This window comes from Protopterus annectens, chromosome 6.part1, assembly GCF_019279795.1.
Source record: "Protopterus annectens isolate FY-2018-M chromosome 6.part1, PAN1.0, whole genome shotgun sequence".
NCBI classification, from domain to species: Eukaryota; Metazoa; Chordata; order Ceratodontiformes; family Protopteridae; genus Protopterus; species Protopterus annectens.
In genome coordinates this window covers 250,297,314-250,315,943 of record NC_056738.1, presented here as the reverse complement: position 1 = coordinate 250,315,943, position 18,630 = coordinate 250,297,314, and the positions used below count along the sequence as shown (strand labels likewise).

The following is an 18,630-nucleotide window of genomic DNA, read 5'->3' as shown; positions in this document are numbered from 1 at the left end:
TGCTTGAAAAATTCTTGATTTACAGTGGGCACACTATCAGTCAACTCCGCATATTTTTGAGTAGTAATGAGCTTGCATTGTAAAGTACAAAGGAAATATTGAAAAAATATTTCTTAAGAAGACTGTATCACAGGTTCTTGTTAATGTTTATAATGTAGCTGTAGTCATGATTAAAATGGATAATTTTCTGGTTGTAAGCGAACTGTCAGACTGAAGTCATTTTTTGTTGGAGGAGCAAATGACGATCAGAGTTTTGCATTGTATTCTGTAATATGAAAGTGCTAAAAAACTGCGGTGAGATTGGTTGTGTTTCATTAGTTACATGACCTCATTAACCATTTCTATCTTCTAGGCGTTTCACAGATCACTTTGCAACTGTAGGAAACAATGTTACAGCTGTTGATTTCATGAAGACATTTCTGGATAGGAATCGGGAACAAAATAATCATCATGCAAATATCTCCTATATTCAGTCAGATGTCATGCAGCTGGAACTACAAAAGAACAGGTACTATTACTTTCTGTATTACAGTATAAAGCTTATTTTTTGACACATTCTCTTGTTTCTATCTTATTTGATTCCTGTTTTAAACTCCACATTACTGCTATTACACACCTTTTGATCTTATGCACTTTTCCCTATGTCTTGGCTTTCATTTAAATAGAAAGTATTTTACTATGCTGGCCTTCCAAATGCTGTAGAGTCCACATTATCCTTTCCGTCTACTTCAGGTGTTGGAAATTCTCCATCAGGCAGATACAACCCCGTAACTGCAGCTACTCCAAATATGATAAGAGTTCCTTCCCTGCTCCTGTGATGCACCAGTCCCCTATGCAACGTGCAGGTCTTGTTTGCTGCCCAAGCAGTTGTGTGCTCTCATTTGTCCCACCTGAGTAGAATCCATTTCCTTTTCCTTAACATTTTCATATATTTTTTCTGCTGTTTCTTTTTCTTTTTCTGACTTACTTTCTGTGTTATTAAAAAAGTGTTTCTTTCCTTCCCTCATTCCAGCTAAGTGATTGGGGCCTAGTTGAAGACTTGTAAGCTCCTTTTTCTTATACTATGGGTTTTTGTTGTTATTTCTGTTGTTTTTGATGTTATTTCTGTTTTTGTTGCAGTTGTTGATGCTGTTTTTAGCTTTACTAATCTATGGACAAACAAGATGGCTTCAGGAAGTGAGCCCGCTACAGCTACAAGATAATGCCCAAGAAGTATATGTGGTATGCCTGGGGATGGAATAATTGATGTCCCTTGTGAGACTTGTAATTCATTTGGTCCATGCTCAATACAAAAACATAAAAATAAATTAATTCTAAAAGGACGTTTGCCCTCTCTTTCACAGGGTAGTGAAGATGGGAGAGTAGAAGTGTGAAAAAAAATGAGGCTAGATGATGTCCCACCAATTCCCTTTCCTTCAACAAATGGCTCAAGACCTGAGCCCAGGAGGATCCAGCTGCAGTGGCTTCAGAGCTGTTTACTTCTCCAGTTCTGGGACTATCTCCTGATGGGACTATTGTAATCCTGGACCACTCCTCCAGCAGGACTGCTAGCACTTGCTCTTTGGAGTGAGAACTTCCTAAATGTCTTCCTTCTCATCCTCCTTCCATTTCTTTTACTTCTACAAGATCTGTCCAAAGTTCTTCATGCATAAATTGAGATTGTATGCTGAGAGACTTTGTCAAGCCCCACGTTGACATGGATGTTATTCCACACCCTCTGTTTCTAGGGCAGATCAGGTTGGTTCTAAGACAGCCGTGTAAATAGCTACTTTCCTAACATTAATAATCTGCTCATGAGGCTGTTGCATAATGCTTCTGATAGAATGGTTAGGACAGCGAGCACAGGCATTGCTGTGAGTCACCAAGCTTGTTTGATTATATGACTTTGCGGGCAACTTTACGACATCATTTATCAATCCATCTTATAATTAGTCCTCCTTTTATGGACCCACAGTTAAGAAGTATTTGAAAAGTGGGTAAGAAGGAAAGATGCTTTCTGCTTTAAGACTGCACTTTGAAACTCCTTAAAGATCCTTTTCTAGGAGTTCCAAGGCCCTCTGGTCACAATGTTTTCCCTTCAGCTTCTTTTCCGAGAGTGGCAACTATGGCTGAGTGGGCCCCTTTAATGGGTGTTGGTATAGGGGCAAGGGGGTGAGATTGCAAAGTCAGATATTTCAGAGCCATTCCTGTAGAGAGAAGCAATCTCAGCATCATTGAAAGCCTGCTTGCCTGACTGCTCCTGTCTGGAACCATTATTCCAATGCAGAGCAATATTTTGTTACACTCCATGGATGTTCTGCAACAGATACATTTTCTTGCATTGTGCTTAGACTTCAGGAAAGACAGACAGTTTTCATTCCCTGTACACCATTAACATCCAAACACAAGGCTCATTCTGCAAGATCTAGTGCAGCTTCTACAGCATTTTTCAGGAACTCTTTGATATTTTTGATGCATTAATTTATTCTGTGAAGCACACCTTTCTCAGCCATTATAAACTGGATATGATCTGTCCTCCTGTGGGGCTGCCATTCTTGTAAGCATCCTGTGAAGATTCCACCCTGGACTTGGTAGTTGGAGATGCTGTCCAAGAGTTGAAGTGGACAGAAGTTTCTTGTTTCTTTCGCTTCAACAGCCCACCCTCGTCTCCATCCAAATTTTCATGCAGACTTACTGCCTGACAGACAGACAAACCTTGTGGACCTACCTGAAGAGCGGTTGCAGTTGTTGCATCTTCTTCCCATCTCAGTTCTTTTGTTAGGCTTTAGGTAGCAAACCAGTTCTGAGAGTTAGAGTGAGATGAGTGCATCATGGGCGCAGGGAAGGAGTTTGAGAGTTGTGAAGTAGCTGCAGTTGCCAGGTTGGATCCACCTGATGAAAAATTTCCAACAGTGGAAGTGGCTGAACTAGGGGATAACGGAGATCTAGTGTTATGCTAAGTGCATAATGTCTGTTTTCATTATTTTTTTGTCACTGTGCTTACCTTGTGCTACAGCAATGATTGAAAAAGCATACTAGTTAAAAGGAAGTAATTTTGTCATGGGTTTGAATATTGGATTCAGAAAGCATAATGGTTATGTGAACTATTTATTTCACATGTTTACATAAAAAAATTCACTGCCAATCATTAGCGGACCGGTGTTCCACTGTGGTGACCCCTAACCGGGAAAAGACAAAAGACAGTGTTTACATAATGTTGTGCCTGAAATTAACTTTAGTTTCATACATTTTCATGAAGCAGCTGAACTGTTTTTGTGTGCACGTGCATGTGTGTGTGTGTGTGTGTGTGTGTGTGTGTGTGTGTGTGTGTATGTATAGTATTGCCGTCTTTTATAGTCATCAGGCTAAGAAAACTAGCAGCCGTATTGCAGACGTATTACAGTGTGGCTTTTGTAAAACTGTTCTGATGTATAGTGTGCAACATGATGGCTGCATCTGGAGTTCAAGAGAAGGCAGGTCTGTGAAGGAAAGCCTAGGATCTTCTCCAAGCTGGTAGGGAGACGTCCATAGAAAACAGTGTAGAGCTACCTGAATGCAGAGTTTAAAATACTTAGTGATGCAAGAGAATGACAGATTCCTTAGACAAGGAAGTTAGGAAGAGTCTCCAGGGAATGTGAAATAACGCCTTTTAACTGGAAGGTATTTCTTCAAGCTGTTTTGCTGGCATTGTTATCCTGCATATGAGAAGCTCTTCTCCTGTGTATAGAAAATTAATTATCTGTGTGAGAAATTATGCTTAAAACATGAAGGACTCAAATGAACTGTGCTTTCTCTAAGTGCTGGTTTTGGAAAAGCAATATGAAAATGTGCTGGAAAGCTGTAACCAGAACTCTGACAGCTTCTGAATTTTGTTTTACAGCTTGCTTCCTGGAAGAAGTGTTTATCACAAACTTTATATATATATATGTATATATATATATATATATATATATATATATATATACATACATATATATATACATATATATATAAAGTTTGTGATAAACACTTCTTCCAGGAAGCAAGCTGTAAAACAAAATTCAGAAGCTGTCAGTCTACTCTAATCTAATCTAATCACTCTACTAACCCCTCTCAATTCCTACATCATTATATCGAAACTCGTAACCTTAGCAACTTCAACCCCACAATTGTCTCCAACATATTCAAAGAAATCAACTGGCAAATCCTTCACACTCTCTCTCTCGACAATGCAGTAGAACATTTCAACTCCATCTTCCTAAATACTCTTAACTCTCTAGCCCCCCCTTAAAAATAAACAAATCAAAGCCAATTCTGCTCCTTGGCTGACCAAAGAGACTAAACAAAGCATGCAGCTCAGAGACAAATCTTGGAAGCTTTATCAGAAAAGTAAACAGCCTTCTGCCTTGCTCCAATATACCCATCTCCGCAACCAAGTAAAAAAACTAATCATCAGGGACAAAAAAAACTACTACAATAAACGTCAGTCTACTAATCTTAACAACCCCAAACAATTCTGGAAATCTTTTAACTCTCTTCTCCATCCTGGGTCACAAAATAACCCCTGCCCTGACCCTAGTTTAACTGACAATGAACTAAGCTCACTCTTCAATACTTTCTTTACTGACTCTATATCCAGACTAACCAAAACATTCCCTAACAACAACCCTTCCAACATCTTAAACTCTCCTAATGACTGTCACCCTAAGTTTCAACTCAAACTAGTTTCCACAACATTCATAAAAAAACTCTTAACCAAACTAAAACCTTGTTCCAACGCCCCCAACAACATTCCCCCTCCTTCCTCAAATACACAGCCGAAGGAATAGCTCTTCCATATAGCATCCTGATTAACAGATCCTTACAAGAATCATATGTTCCCAAACTCTGGCATTCTGCTTACATTCTACCACTTCATAAAGGAGGTAAAAACAACTCCATTTCTAACTTCCGCCCTTTAGCCCTACTCTCTCCTATATCCAAAATTCTTGAGAAATGTGTCCACTGCCAACTCTTACCCTACTTGACAGAGAATCAGCTACTTACACCCACCCAACACGGTTTCCGTCCAGGCTACAGCACCATAACTGCCCTACTTTCCTTCTTAGAAACAGTTAATCAAGCCCGAGATTCTGGACTTCTAGTATCCACTGTTCTGCTAGACCTTTCTAAAGCCTTTGATACCATCTCCCATTCACACCTACTCTGCCACCTCTCCAACCTTAATCTTTCCACTAATACTCTTTCCTGGTTCTCCAGCTACCTCTCTGACAGATCCCAGGCTGTCAGATGGAAGAACTCTACCTCCTCCTTCTTACCTACTCCTACCGGCGTTCCTCAGGGATCCATTCTCGGTCCCATACATCTTCATAAACAACCTTTACACTGCTCTCCCTGGCACTACAGTCATCCAATACGCTGATGACTCTACCTTAGTCTGTGCCACCCCCAGCCTATCTGAACTTGTCTCTAAAACTCAAACTGCTTTTTCCACTACAGAAAACTGGATGCACCAAAACCATCTCTCCCTCAACTCCAATAAATCCAAAATACTAATTTTCCTCCGTTCCAAGACTTCTTCCTTGGACAAAAACTCTTTCAACATCCTCAGCCAATCTAACACTCCTATAGAAGTGGTCCCCTACGCAAAACTCCTTGGCATAACCATAGACGAACGCCTTAAATTTGACGTCCACATTCAACAAAACATAAAAAAAACACCAAAATCTAGGCATGCTCTACAGGAATAATCTATTTCTTTCCAAATCCTCCAGGCAAACCTTAGCTACCTGCTTCCTCCTACCCTCTCTACTTTATGGAGCCCCTCTCCTAACTGAGCTGTCTGCCTCCCTCTCCTCTAAACTTGAAGCTTGCTATAATAAAATCTCTAAATTCGCCACCAAATCCAAAAATTCAACCCACCACTGCCTCTCCCTTCAATCTTTAAACTGGCTAGAACTCCCAAACCACCTTGACTATCTTCAACTAACAACCACTCATAAACTAATATTCTACCCAGAAAAATGCCCTGCTCTATCCAACATCCTCCCCCCTTACATTCACAACCGATCTTTAAGATCTGAACACTAAAATCTAATATCCATCCCCAGACCTAAACATCCCGCTGGCCAACAACTACTTTCCTTCTCTATAGGTAGGAAGTGGAACTCTCTCCCTCCTTCTCTTAGAACCATACCTAACTCAGACTACTTTAAAACCCAACTTTTCTTACACCTGTCCTCAAAATGGAAATGTTCTTGCTTTCACCCTACATAATCCCAAAGTTCCTCTAGACTAAGCCCCTATACTCCTGCACCTTTATGCACCCAAACTCTAGCTATGATTTTAGCGGGCTCTAACTTCACTGTATGGATGAAAATATTGAAAAGTTAGCAAAAAAAAAAATCACTTAATTTTTAATTTTTATTTTTGCTGTTTTTTCTTTAGCATTTGATGTGTTCTTCGTGAATTTTTGCTGCATGTACATTGTATTGTAAATTTGCATTTTCAATGTTCTTACTGTTGTACATTCTATTGTAAATATGCATTTACAATGTTCTTACTCTGTGTACATTCTATTGTAAATTTGCATTTGCAGTGTCTTACTATGTTTTCTTGCTGTGTGGATTATCTTTGTATTCTTCTTAAACATTGTATTGTTGTACTGCCTTGGAGCTTTTCTCCCCGGGTCTCCACTGAAAATGGGTTCTTCTTGGCCCAGTGGACTTCCCCGGTAATCAAACTGAAATAAATAAATAAATAAATGTTGTTCCACAGGTGAAAAGAAACGCATTTTATTTTGTTCTTGTAAATAAACCTGAGTTTTAAATCTTTAAAGCTGACTTTCAGACTAGTTTTCTACTGCAAGCTGAATAAAGTTAAACATGTGCTGTATCACTAGTAGTAAATCAAATAACGAAAAAGAGTTTACACAGGAGCTGTTTTGTAACTGCATAATTGAACTAAATTCAAATTGTAATTAAAAATAAAGTAAAAGCCACATGTTCATTTGTAGCAGTAGGACGTTCACCATGGATTGCATTTATGTAGGTTTCATTTGTGTCATGGAAGTGTTTGTAATTTGTGAGCATTTATCATTACAGATACTGATTCCACAATGTGGAGGTTTTAGCCTCATAATACCATAGACAGACTGTGCGTCAAGGCTGGTAACTCTGCACGTAAAAAACAACTACCAATCATTAGCGGACTGGAGTTCCGCTGTGGCGACCCCTAACCGGGAAAAGCCGAAAGAAACGCACAGTACCATAGACAGCCCAAGCTGGGAAGGGATGGGAATGAGCTGCCAAAGCTGGACTCCTGCCTTATGGAAAGGTAGGGTTTGGCAGACTCTTGCCAGAGGATTGCAATCTTGGGGATGCCTCAAAAGTGCATCTTCATGCAGAATGACTCAGGAGTGCATCTGCCAAATAGTGCACATCACTTTGAGGGTATTGTAGGAGTCACTGCACTTTGCTTTCTGGCCAAGTTTTCTTCTAGCCTGTTCCAGATGATGTTGCAAGGACTATATCTCAACTCTCTGTACTGGTTTCCTGTGATGATAGGGAAAGGGAGGAATAAATGGACCAGTCTGGGATATCAACTTCATGGTAAGGGAGTGGGGGGGGGGGCAGAGACCAAAATGTTATTTTAAAATATGGTTTTATCTTCATTAATTAATTAATTACAACTTCCATTTTTTTCTTATATTGATTTTGCTTCGGTACCATGCAGTCATCAAGGCCGTGCCAATGAGTTCTGTACCTATTTGTACCCTTTTTACTGGGTTTTCTAAGTATTGGTATCAGAGTCAGGTAGTCTTGGAGTATTTGAGGTGTTTTGTACCCTCGCTGCTTAGGCTCGTAACTGTTTCCCTGGTGGATGATGTGAACACCCCCATCATTGTGGGGCATCCTTCACCCATCTCATGCTTGCATGTGTTTTAACCCAGAAGCTGTGATTGCTGCTGTCACTAAAGGGCTTCCAAAATGTCACTCTCTATCACTATTTAGCTTAACATAGTAAACAAGATAGGTACTACCAGGTTAAGTTGCGCAGCAGTTATATTTTAAAGCCAAGTATCTGAGGCGTCCTTGTTCATTTTTTGTGTAGTGAGGCATTAAATTCTGTTAAAGAATCAATATTGCAATTTTTTAGATGTTATACATGGAAATAGAGACTACGTAACTTACATGATATAAAGCTTACATACTTTGCAATCTAGTCTGCTTAAGAATTCTGGACATGTCATGTACGATAAGGTCATTCAGTGAGTGAATCCAAATCGCTGTGCACATCCCACCAGAAAACATTAGAATTTCTGTACTCTAGTAACTCATCAGTATTCAAACTGCAATCTCTATTACCAGAAGAAATTGCTACACTATAACCTAAGATTTTGTATCAAGGGAGACCTCTTGCCAATTGCTCACACCCATAATTCCTTTGTGTTGATACTATTTCTTGTCACTCTTTGACCTGCGTAATCAGTGTCTCAAATACCACCGAGTGTGTCCTTCACATGAGGAAAGATGCTGGTATTATTCCTCTGCACAAGGGGAGTCCAGAAACATTGTACTGAAAATTGGACATGCATATCACCTTTCTCACTACTTGTGAAAACGCTTTTAAAAGTTTATTGCTTCTTAAACTGACAGTCTGTTTTTGTGGACTCTAAAGCAAAGAACAGCATGATTTTTGACCAAAGCTACCATTAATATATATTTGCAACATCACAGAGAAGGTTTTACCAAAACCATTCTTGTCATTCTTAAAAAAAGCATTTTACTAATAATTTTGTTACAAGAACTAACAGAACTGTTTGGATCTTGGTCTACCTAGCAAACAGAACATGCATTTTTAAGTCCAGATAGCCAGCAACATGTGACAAACCACAGTTGTTACTCTGGTTGTTCCTCAGTGGCCTATTTTGCAGGTTTGTTCTACTTCTTTTTGAACATAAGTGATCATTGTCTAGGACAACCCTCTACTGCTGTTTAGTTTTGGCTAATTTGTCTCTTCTGTGTCGTAAATGGTTTTATATATTCTGATAAAGTTTTTAGAGAATTATGTTACCTGTAAACTTTATTTAAATGTTGTCATAGCTTAAAGGCAGATGGGTTGTTGAGCTGTGTATTGAATTTCAGTAAAAAAATAGTATTAATATCAGTTTTATGCAAAAACTTTTAAGAAGAATGAAAATGTCATTTTTACATGTACACATACAATCATTATCACTTGTTATATGGGTAGGTGAGCTGCACCATGGACCCTTCCCAGCTGTGAACTAGGCAACAAGGATAACTTTAAATGCAGTCGTCCTAGTTCTGAAAAATATGCACGCAGTGTGAGCTTTCTTTATAGATATGCCTTACATCAGAATATATCAGTTATTGAGCAAGTCTTTTGGAATCTAGCCCAATAAGTTATAAACAGTTTTGATATAGCTAACTGACTAGTACATTTTTGGAGTATAGAACAAAGATGAAATGCCTGAAGAGAATCTACAGAGAGGGCAAATATTTAGACATTATATAGATGGTGACCAGAAGTCAGGATTGAAACCCATAGCCTGGAGCTATGGGGCAGGAATCACCACTCTGTCACCATGCTTATAGGCTAAAGGCCCTCCCTGAGGATGTTAAGGAGTAGATGTTGGACCCCCCTCCCCCACCATTGACAGGTAACCCTTATTTGGACCTTTTGCAGCAGAACTTTTTGAGACTTTGCAAGAAAAGGATAAAATGATGTAGGATTTTTAAACAGATTTACTTACCTTGACAAGCTCATTTCCTTTGTGCGCAGATATCAGAATCCCTTTCCAAAGGGCAGGAAACTGCCCAGCAAAGTATTTCATGGCAAAACTACCAGAGATGTCAAATTTGGAAAAACTACTTTTTCAGATAAGTCAGGCTGCTGCCCCCCCCCCCCCCAGTCAAGGAATTTCCTTGTCAGAAAAGACCAACTCTGTCTCTCACCACTTGGGGATTCACCACTATGGACAAGTGGGTTTTATCCATCATCCAGCACTGTTACAAGATTTCTTTGGGGGAATTTGTATCATTGAGAGGAATTCCTCCTTCCCCTTCTAAAATTCCTCCTCCCCCTTCTAATCAGGTTCACCTCCTTCTACCTTTTTTACAGGCATTCCCTGACCAGGGTACCATAGAACCAGTGCCGACCACCACATAGGAAAAGTCATTTATTCAAGACTTTTTCTGGTTCCTAGATAAGAGGGCACTTAGAGGCCCATTCTGGATGTAAGCAACCTCAGCATCTTTCTAGAGGTGTCATTTTTCAAGATACTGCCCTTAGAAAACTGTAGTTCCTGCTATTGTTCCTCAAGCCTTTCTTATTTTCCTAGACTTGAAGGATGCATAACCTGCATATTTCCATTCAGCCTACCTGAAGAAAATTCCTCAGGTCCTCTTCTTTTTTATATCACTTTCAGTTCTCTGCTTTACCCTTTGGTTTATTTACTGCTCCCAGGGTTTTCATAAAGTGTCTCTCCCCAACCATTACCTTTCACAGCACCCAGGTAATGCACATTGTTTCATACATGGATGACATTTTTATCTAGGCTTCCTCTCAAGACACCCTACAGCAACATCTCAGTTTCACAATCGCACTTACAGAAAGACTGGGGTTGCTCTCAATGTCCAGAAATCTACTCTGATACCCTCTCAGGATTTGATGTTCTTGGGTTGCAGAGTGACTGCCCATCTGAGTATGGCCTTTCTTCCCCAGGAGAAAGTTCAGTCTCTCTCCACCTTCTTCCACTTTCTACTCCCCTTTCAGTCTACTCCTGCAAGGGAAATGCTAAGAACCCCAGCAACCATTCCTGTGGACCATTTGCCAAGCTACACATACTAACGATTCAGTGATACCCGAAACCAGTAACCATTCCTGTGGACCATTTGCCAAGCTACACATGCTAAAGATTCAGTGATACCCAAACCATGTTTGGTCTCAACACTGTCACCCACTGGACTTATAAATCACCCTCTTGCTCTTTTTGAAGAAAGTTTTATACTGGTGGATTTTTGAAATTCAGCAAAATGGGCATTCCATTCTGCCCACCCACTCCCAATCAGGAACTGCACACAGATGCATCAGATCTGGCTTGGGGAGCATGTACAGGGCTGTTCAACAGTTCAGGGCCATTGGTTCCCTAAACAGATGAAGGAGCACATCAGTGTCCAAGAAATGAAGGCCCTTATTTGAGCCTTTCAGGTGCTTTTGCATGTATGGAACCCAGGACCTTTCAGGATTTTCACAGATTACACCACAGTAATGTGGTACATCAACAAACAGGGTGGAGACAAATCCTACCAACTGTGCAGGCCAGCGCTTTTGGCATAGTATGTAGATGTAAAAGCAAATCTGTCCCTGTAGGTGGTTTACATTCCATCTGAAGATGATGTGTTTGCAGATTCTCCAAGCAGGTCCCATAGAAGACCATGAAGAATTAATGGTAAGTAAAGAGGGGGTCTTCCTGGACATAGTCCATGTATGGAGTTCATAGGTTCATAGGTAGGTACTAGGCTATTGACCCTGGAGCCTATATAAGCCTAGCCAAAAAGGTTCCCTGGCTTTCACAACCCAAGAAAATTATTTTCCTGTGCCCCTATCAAGCAGTGATGCAAAAGTGATCCCCGGGGTGAATTTTCTATTTCCCATCCAGTTGTCAAGATTTTTCTAAAGAGGGCTAATGAGGAGCTTTGCTTGACATGAATGTGTAGTTTGTTCCAGAGTTTGGGAAGTCTCTGGGACAGAAATCTATCTCTCTAGCATGTTCTGTTTATTGTGGTGACAAGGTTTAGGTCCCTGGAGCATGTGGTTCGGAGAGACTGGGATTTAAGTGTAGCATGTCCAACAGCTCTGGGTTTGACATAACTTTGTATGTTAGGCAGAGATTGCCTCTGTGTAGGCGATATGCAATGGAGTAGAGCTGGAGTTTTTTGAGACGGTCTGTGTATGGCATCTGTTTGAGGCCGATAATCTTCTTAGTGAGGTATTTCTGTGGCCTTTCCAGTTGTTGTAGGTGTCTTGTGAGATGCATGCCAAACGGGGCATTGTACTCTATAATGGGTCTGATGAGGGATGGGTAGAGAGGAACAATGACCTCCTTTTTTCTAAAGGAGAACCCTTTTGTGATGAGGTGTGCCACGTAGAAGGATTTCCTGACTACTGTGACGATGTGGTTATCAAAGGAGAGACTACTGTCCTCCTGTGATTCTTATCACACTTGCAGTGTTTAGTGAGCTACCGCCTATGTGGTAGTTCACGGGTACCGAGTTTTTCCCAAAGGGGATGACCGTGCACTTCTTGGCATTGAGCTTGAGGCCATGACTTTGACACCAAGCATCTGTCTTTTGGGGGCCCTTTTGTAGAATGTCTACATCATTAGGTGATTCTATTATGGCTCCCAGTTTGCAATCATCTGCAAACTTTGTTAGCCAAAGACCTTCTGTGTTGGCCTGCACTTCAGAGAAGTAGATGCCGAACAGGAGAGGACCCGGGATCGAACCCTGTGGTACTCCAGTCATCACTGGTCTGAAGTCGGACTTGGAGTCAGCTACTTTTACTGTGTGAGTTCTGTCAGTGAGCCAGTTGGCCACCCATCTTGTGACATAGGGATTTATGCCCAGTTTAGTGAGAATTCCTCAAACAAATGTTTTTCCTCCACTCAGAACAGATAGATCAAGCTGTTTGGCTTCAGCACTCCTTGTCCCCAGGCCAGGAAGATGGGTGTTAAATCTTTCTGCTGGGAAGGGATGTATCTCTATGCCCCCCCTCCCAATCCCAAAGGATTTACTGAAGAGTTAATTGGACAGAACAAAAATCTTGCTGGTGGCTCCCTTCTTGTTCAGTCAACACTGGTTCACCATTCTTCACCTAGCCAAGGGTCATCCCTACAAGTTACTCCACAAAGTAGACTTACTCTCACAGAAAAAAGGCTCTCTGCTTCATCCCAATTTATAGGCTTGCATCCTGACACTGTGGATGATAGAAATTTTAATTCCTTTCAGACCTCAGTTTTCTGAGGATGTGCTTCAGGTGCTCCAGGAGATGAGAAAATCTACCACTAGAAAGTCTTACGTATCTAAATGGAAAGGATTTTCTGTCTGATGTCTTAAGAAGAATCCTCCTTCAAGTGGGTTAATTGCTTACTTACATCCAGTAGGTAAATTTTTGAGCTGTGACTCTTATTACCTTTATTATTTAAAGAGCTGAAGTATTTTGAGGCGGAGGGGGGGGGGGGGTGTTCCGATGATGTCCTGTTCTCCCTTCAAGTGGGTTAATTTCTTACTTACAGCCAGTATGTTAATTTTTGACCTGTGATTCTTATTACCTTTATTATTTAAAGAGTTGAAGTATTTTGAGGGGGGTGTTCTGAGGAAGTTCTGTTGTTTTAAGGGTGAAAGCACATGAATGGTGATTTACTATGCTTAACTTTTTGTTTCTACAACATTCAACTATTAAAACGTTTGTTTTATTAATGGACCTTCTTTTCTTTGGATTTGTCTTGCAAGATAGCTTTTGCTTGGTTGGATTCTATTTGAGAAGTTATTGGTTTCAACAAATTGATTGACCAGAATTTCACTTGCTCTGCACCATAGGCAAGATCCCATACCATTTTCTTACAGCTATAGGTCCCCCTCTGTGACCCAGGAAACCCATAACACGAATTTAAGCCTACTGGAGGCACTCATGATCCAACCCAATACCATTTTCATGGTGACTTTAATTACCCCACTATTAGTTGAGAATTGTATATGACACCAAACTTGCAGGTACAAGAGATTCCTGTATTCTTTGGACCAGATTGTTATTATGCCGACCAGGGGTGCAAACATACTGATCTGGTCCTCACTAATATCACAAAGTGCTGCACAGCCCCTAATGTAATGTCCTGTCTGGTAAGGTCAGACCATAAAACAGTCTTCTTTGAACTAAAAATAAAACCCTGAACCCCAGCTAAACCTGGAGTGTTCAAGAACTACTCTTAAAACTGACTTCCTACTATAAAGTGATAACCAGGCAAAATATCAAGCCCCCTTAAACCCTGAAAACACTGTTGCCAATCTGGAACAGTTCACAGCAACCCTCTACCAGCACATTAATAGCTGCACAGAGGCAGCTATACCCACCACAAATAAGTACAGAAATAACTCAAAAAACAAGCCACCCTGGTGGAATCGCATCAGTTGGCTGTATAATAGACAGAAGAAAATCAAGGCAAAAAATAGAAGCTGTAGCACCCAGCAGGATAAAAGCACTCTCATCAAACTAAACAAACAACTCAGAGGACAAATAAAGTCTACCAAAGCCACATGTAAGGTAAATTTAATCTCAGCCCAAGGGCAACCACAAGGCATTCTTTAGCTATGTTTGTAACCTAAAAGTCAATACTCAGTTATGTACAGAGCTCATTGTTAACTCATTACGTCCTAGTGATGCCTCCAGGTGCATCTGCAGTTAACTCCTACTGATGCCTCTAGGCGTCAAATGTTGTTTGTTCATATGTGTATCAATAATTCCAAAACCATGCTATGTGCAAGATTTAAAAATATTTAATTTTAAAGCTTACACAATGGCAAACTCAACTGCATCGCTGTCTAGTGCAGGCAAATAAATGCTAACTGTTGTTTTTTATGATATTAATTTATATAGAAATAATTTTCACATTTTACTAAATATTTCAACAACCAAGTAACACAAACATAACTCCTTAGCCTCATATGAAAGCTCTCAGCTAGATGAATAGAATGATGCTGTCAGTATGTGTGTAACTTGAGTGGTTGCTGAAATACTGTCAGTTGTTTAGAAAGTATTACAAATGTAATAGTTACTGTGTTTACTGTGACTTATAAAATTCATTTTAAGACCTAGAACCTAAAGAATGCTACCACTGTAAAAATAGTTTGCATTGAAGGGTTTGCCATTTATACTTCTTTACCTATGGTTCCTGAGATATGAACATTTGTTTGAAATGTGAGGACATAATTTTATTCTGTCAAAAGTCTTAGGCTCCACCCAGTGGAAGTTACACTGCAAACTTCCTGAGACTTCATGAGCTCCATTGGAGTGAATGAGTTACACTGAACCAGAAGATCTAGCAAACCTTCTGGCAGAACCAAAGAAGGAAACACAAACAAACTCGGTAATAACAAAAAAGGAAAGAGCACTCGGCACTAAGGCAACACCAAATCCTTTAGTTTAGCGCTTTCGTCTGCTTGTCAGCCTTGACTTCATCAGAATACATCTCATGTTGTCGATACGACACATCCCCCTGGGCTTAATGAAACTGTTAGTCTTTCCAGTTACCTTTAATTGAAAGCTGATTTTCATATGTAAAGAATGTAGTTATTTTGGTTTTTAGGACATGTCAATTTTATAATATATAATATATTTTATTATTAGTGATTAAAGAAGAGTATTTGTACAATTTTGTTAAGATTTGATAGGTTTTATTAGAGTTATTTGCCTCTGCTGTTAGTATGTCTTTGTGTAAATAACATCAAAACAATGTATTTCAGGGACAAAGTTAGGAAATAGGATGTTTTTAACATAGTTGATTGATTTATTAATTGAAATCATGTGATTATTTTGTATAAAATTAAGATGAAGCAACATGAGATGTATTCTGATCAAGGCTGACAAGCAGACGGAAGCGCTAAATTAAATGATTTAGTGTTGCCTTAGTGCCGAGTGCTCTTTCCTTTTTTGTTATTACTGAGAAACCTTCTGGCAGACAAATTCATCTCTAACTTTACCCCTCCTCCCCTGTCACCCCTTAGGAAATATTATCAAATATAACTTCCCCTGTTATAACTAGGGAAGAGGTCTTCAATGCTGCCTCTAAGGCTAAGAACACTGCATTGATGGGGCTCAACAATATCCTTGGCTGCTTTCTTAATAGCATGAAACACAACATATCAGGTCATCTGGAATCAGTATTGAAAAGTAGCCTGTACACAGACTTCATGCCTCACTAATGTGCACAGCAACCGCTATTTGTCACAAGAAAGGCAGGCTGTCTACAGACCATGGAAATTACAGATAGATGTCTCACTAGTTTCATATGCAAAACCATGGAAAGAATTATCATGGATGTAAAGCAGTTAGACACTGTCATCTGTGCTGGCATGTCTGGCTGAAGTTTTTGTACATGATTTCAGCATAATCTGTGTATTGTATGCCAGCATGACTGGCTGTGGTGTGTATTTTTGAGACTTGAATGGTGTTCTTTGCATTTCTAACTGCGCATGTTTGTGAAGAAATATTTTAAAGGCAAACTGTCTCAGATTGAGCTGATCTGCAGATGATGTCATTGGAATATTGACAGTTGCTATGTGTTACTGTCAGAAGCTGAAAGACAGGAGGGAACTTTAGAAATCAGCTGTTGGTTGATTTTCAAAATATGAAATGAAAATTAGAACTAGAACAGCAGTGACAGTTAGGTTAGTCTATAAATGAGCCTGCTAAAGACAGTCAAAGTCAGTTGAAGTTGTCAGTTGCAGATGTACTGTGCAGTGAATACCCAAAAAAAGGACTCGCCAAGAACTGTAAGCCTGCCTTTGCTCTGTTGTAATAATTTAGTTTAGATGAGAGACGGTGTTCTTTAGTCAGATAGGAAAATTATAACTTATCAGTTAGATCAGTTAGAGTTTTTCTGAATGTTGGACCTGTATCCAACAGTATTGATTTCATTTCCCTGGTGATTGAGTTCTGTTTGTTTACTGGAAATTACTGTTTTCTATTTTTAATCATTTTGCTCATTATTAAGTATTTTTATTAGCTTGCATAGTCAATCAGCGTTTTGTTTAGCGATTTGAGAATGCTTATACTTACCTCGACAACTTCCCAGACCACTCTGAAAGCCTGGCTGCTTAGGTCATTTGCTACTGTTTGTTTTAATATTTAATTGTCATAATTGGGCACCCTTTAAAGGGCATGAAGAAACTCTGATTGGTGGCAGCATTACCATATTATTTTGGGGAAGGGACACAGCTGGAAATCTGTGTCAGGTTTTCTCAGAAGTTTTTGGATGTGTGAGATTTAATTTATTTAAGTGTGAGTGTATCCGAGGTCTTAAACTGGAACACATTGCTCTGGAGTGTGTAATAAGGAGTTACTTTAGGGATGGACAGACGTATACATTCCAGTCCTAGGCTGTAGAGTGTATTCCTGTTTTAGGGGAAAATTGTGGAATATCACTCCTGTTTAAGTGACAGTCTCATATTGGAGTTAGAAGTGAGGATTGAAACTCCTTAGTTACTGACCTAGGATAGTGGGAGACTTCACATTACTTGGTGGCATTTCAGTAGGATATTAACTGAGTGTGACAATGGACATGATCAGTAATGACATAGGAAACATCCAGACACTGGATCCAACCCAGTTTGGTTTTGTCAAGGCAGATCATGCCTACTCATCCTGGTGGTCATCTTTGAGAAGGTCACAAAGCAATGGTCAAGTGCAAAATGGTTCGCACTGCCTCCCTTGACCTGACCAAAGCATTCGCCTACAATACCCCACTTGAGCATTGTTGACAATCTCAAGAGGTTAGGTATAAATGAGACAGGACCCAAGAAGTTTGAATTGCGAATTCCAACTCTACAAACAGGCCAGAAACCAGCAGAGTCCTTCAGGGATTGGCCCTGGGACAACTCCTGTTTGTTGCCTACTTCTCTGATGTCATGGTTAATGTCAGGGGCCTCTGGCTGACTAGATTTACAGATAATTACAAATTAGCAGCAGTCCTAGAATCACCCACTGACTCTAATGTTCTGCAAGAAGGACTAACACAGAAAAATAACGGGTGTCAGATCCATGAGCTAAAACTAAATGCTAACAAATACATAATAATTTCCTCTGGGAAGTCGGCCACCCCTGGTAACTGCCATATTGACAGCACACCAGTAAGAGTCATACCAGTAGTCAGGGACTTGGGGACACATATAGGCAGTAAGCTAGCCGTCGACTATCATGTATATACTGTTGTGAGGAAAGCATTCTGTGTTGTGCAACTTATAAACAAAGGTTTGCTATCCTAGGAGGTCATTGTTCCACTGTATTCTGTGCTCATCAGATTTATTGAGTACAATGCCTCATTTGGTATGTACCTAACCAAGTACATTCATCAACTGGAACATCATCAGAGGTTCTTCACTGAAAGAATACAGGGTGTAAATATGCCCTATGCAGACCACTTCATACCCTTTTCCTGTATTCTCTCTTCTACAGGCTGTTGAGGGGAGATCTATGCCCTGGCATAAAAGGCATCTTTGGACCCCATTCTGATAGACCGACCTTCTTCACATCCACAAAACATACAGCATCACAATTACCAGTTCAAAAGACTTAAACCTTTCTTGTGATCTAAATAGGACATGCTGGGGAGACTGCAGTCTCCCCATCCATTTGAAGCAGAATTCTTCCCTAACCTAATTCAAGTGCAACTTGGACAACTAGATGGAGAACCAGAAATTCACCACCTAATTTTGCACTTGTGTCTCAGGTGGTTCATCTCCCAAGCCCCTGCTTACACTGTCTTATACTACCAACAGTACTAGAACTTCTCAGAAATTTGGGATGCATGGCTAGGCTTAAAAAAGGCCACAGTGGCCATTAGTCTAGTACACACCTGTGAGCCTGGTCGGCTGT

General features: G+C 40.1%; 1 protein-coding gene across 3 annotated transcripts in view; it reads left to right on the top strand.

The window, feature by feature from the left end:
* LOC122805489 (phosphomethylethanolamine N-methyltransferase-like) overlaps positions 1 to 18,630 on the top strand; it is a 465,550-nt gene that overhangs the window by 88,744 nt on the left and 358,176 nt on the right. For all 3 annotated transcript variants that reach the window (XM_044075678.1, XM_044075676.1, XM_044075677.1), the window contains exon 3: positions 353 to 508. In XM_044075678.1, coding sequence (XP_043931613.1) covers positions 353 to 508 — 156 coding nt within the window. The remainder of the gene's footprint in view (positions 1 to 352; positions 509 to 18,630) is intronic.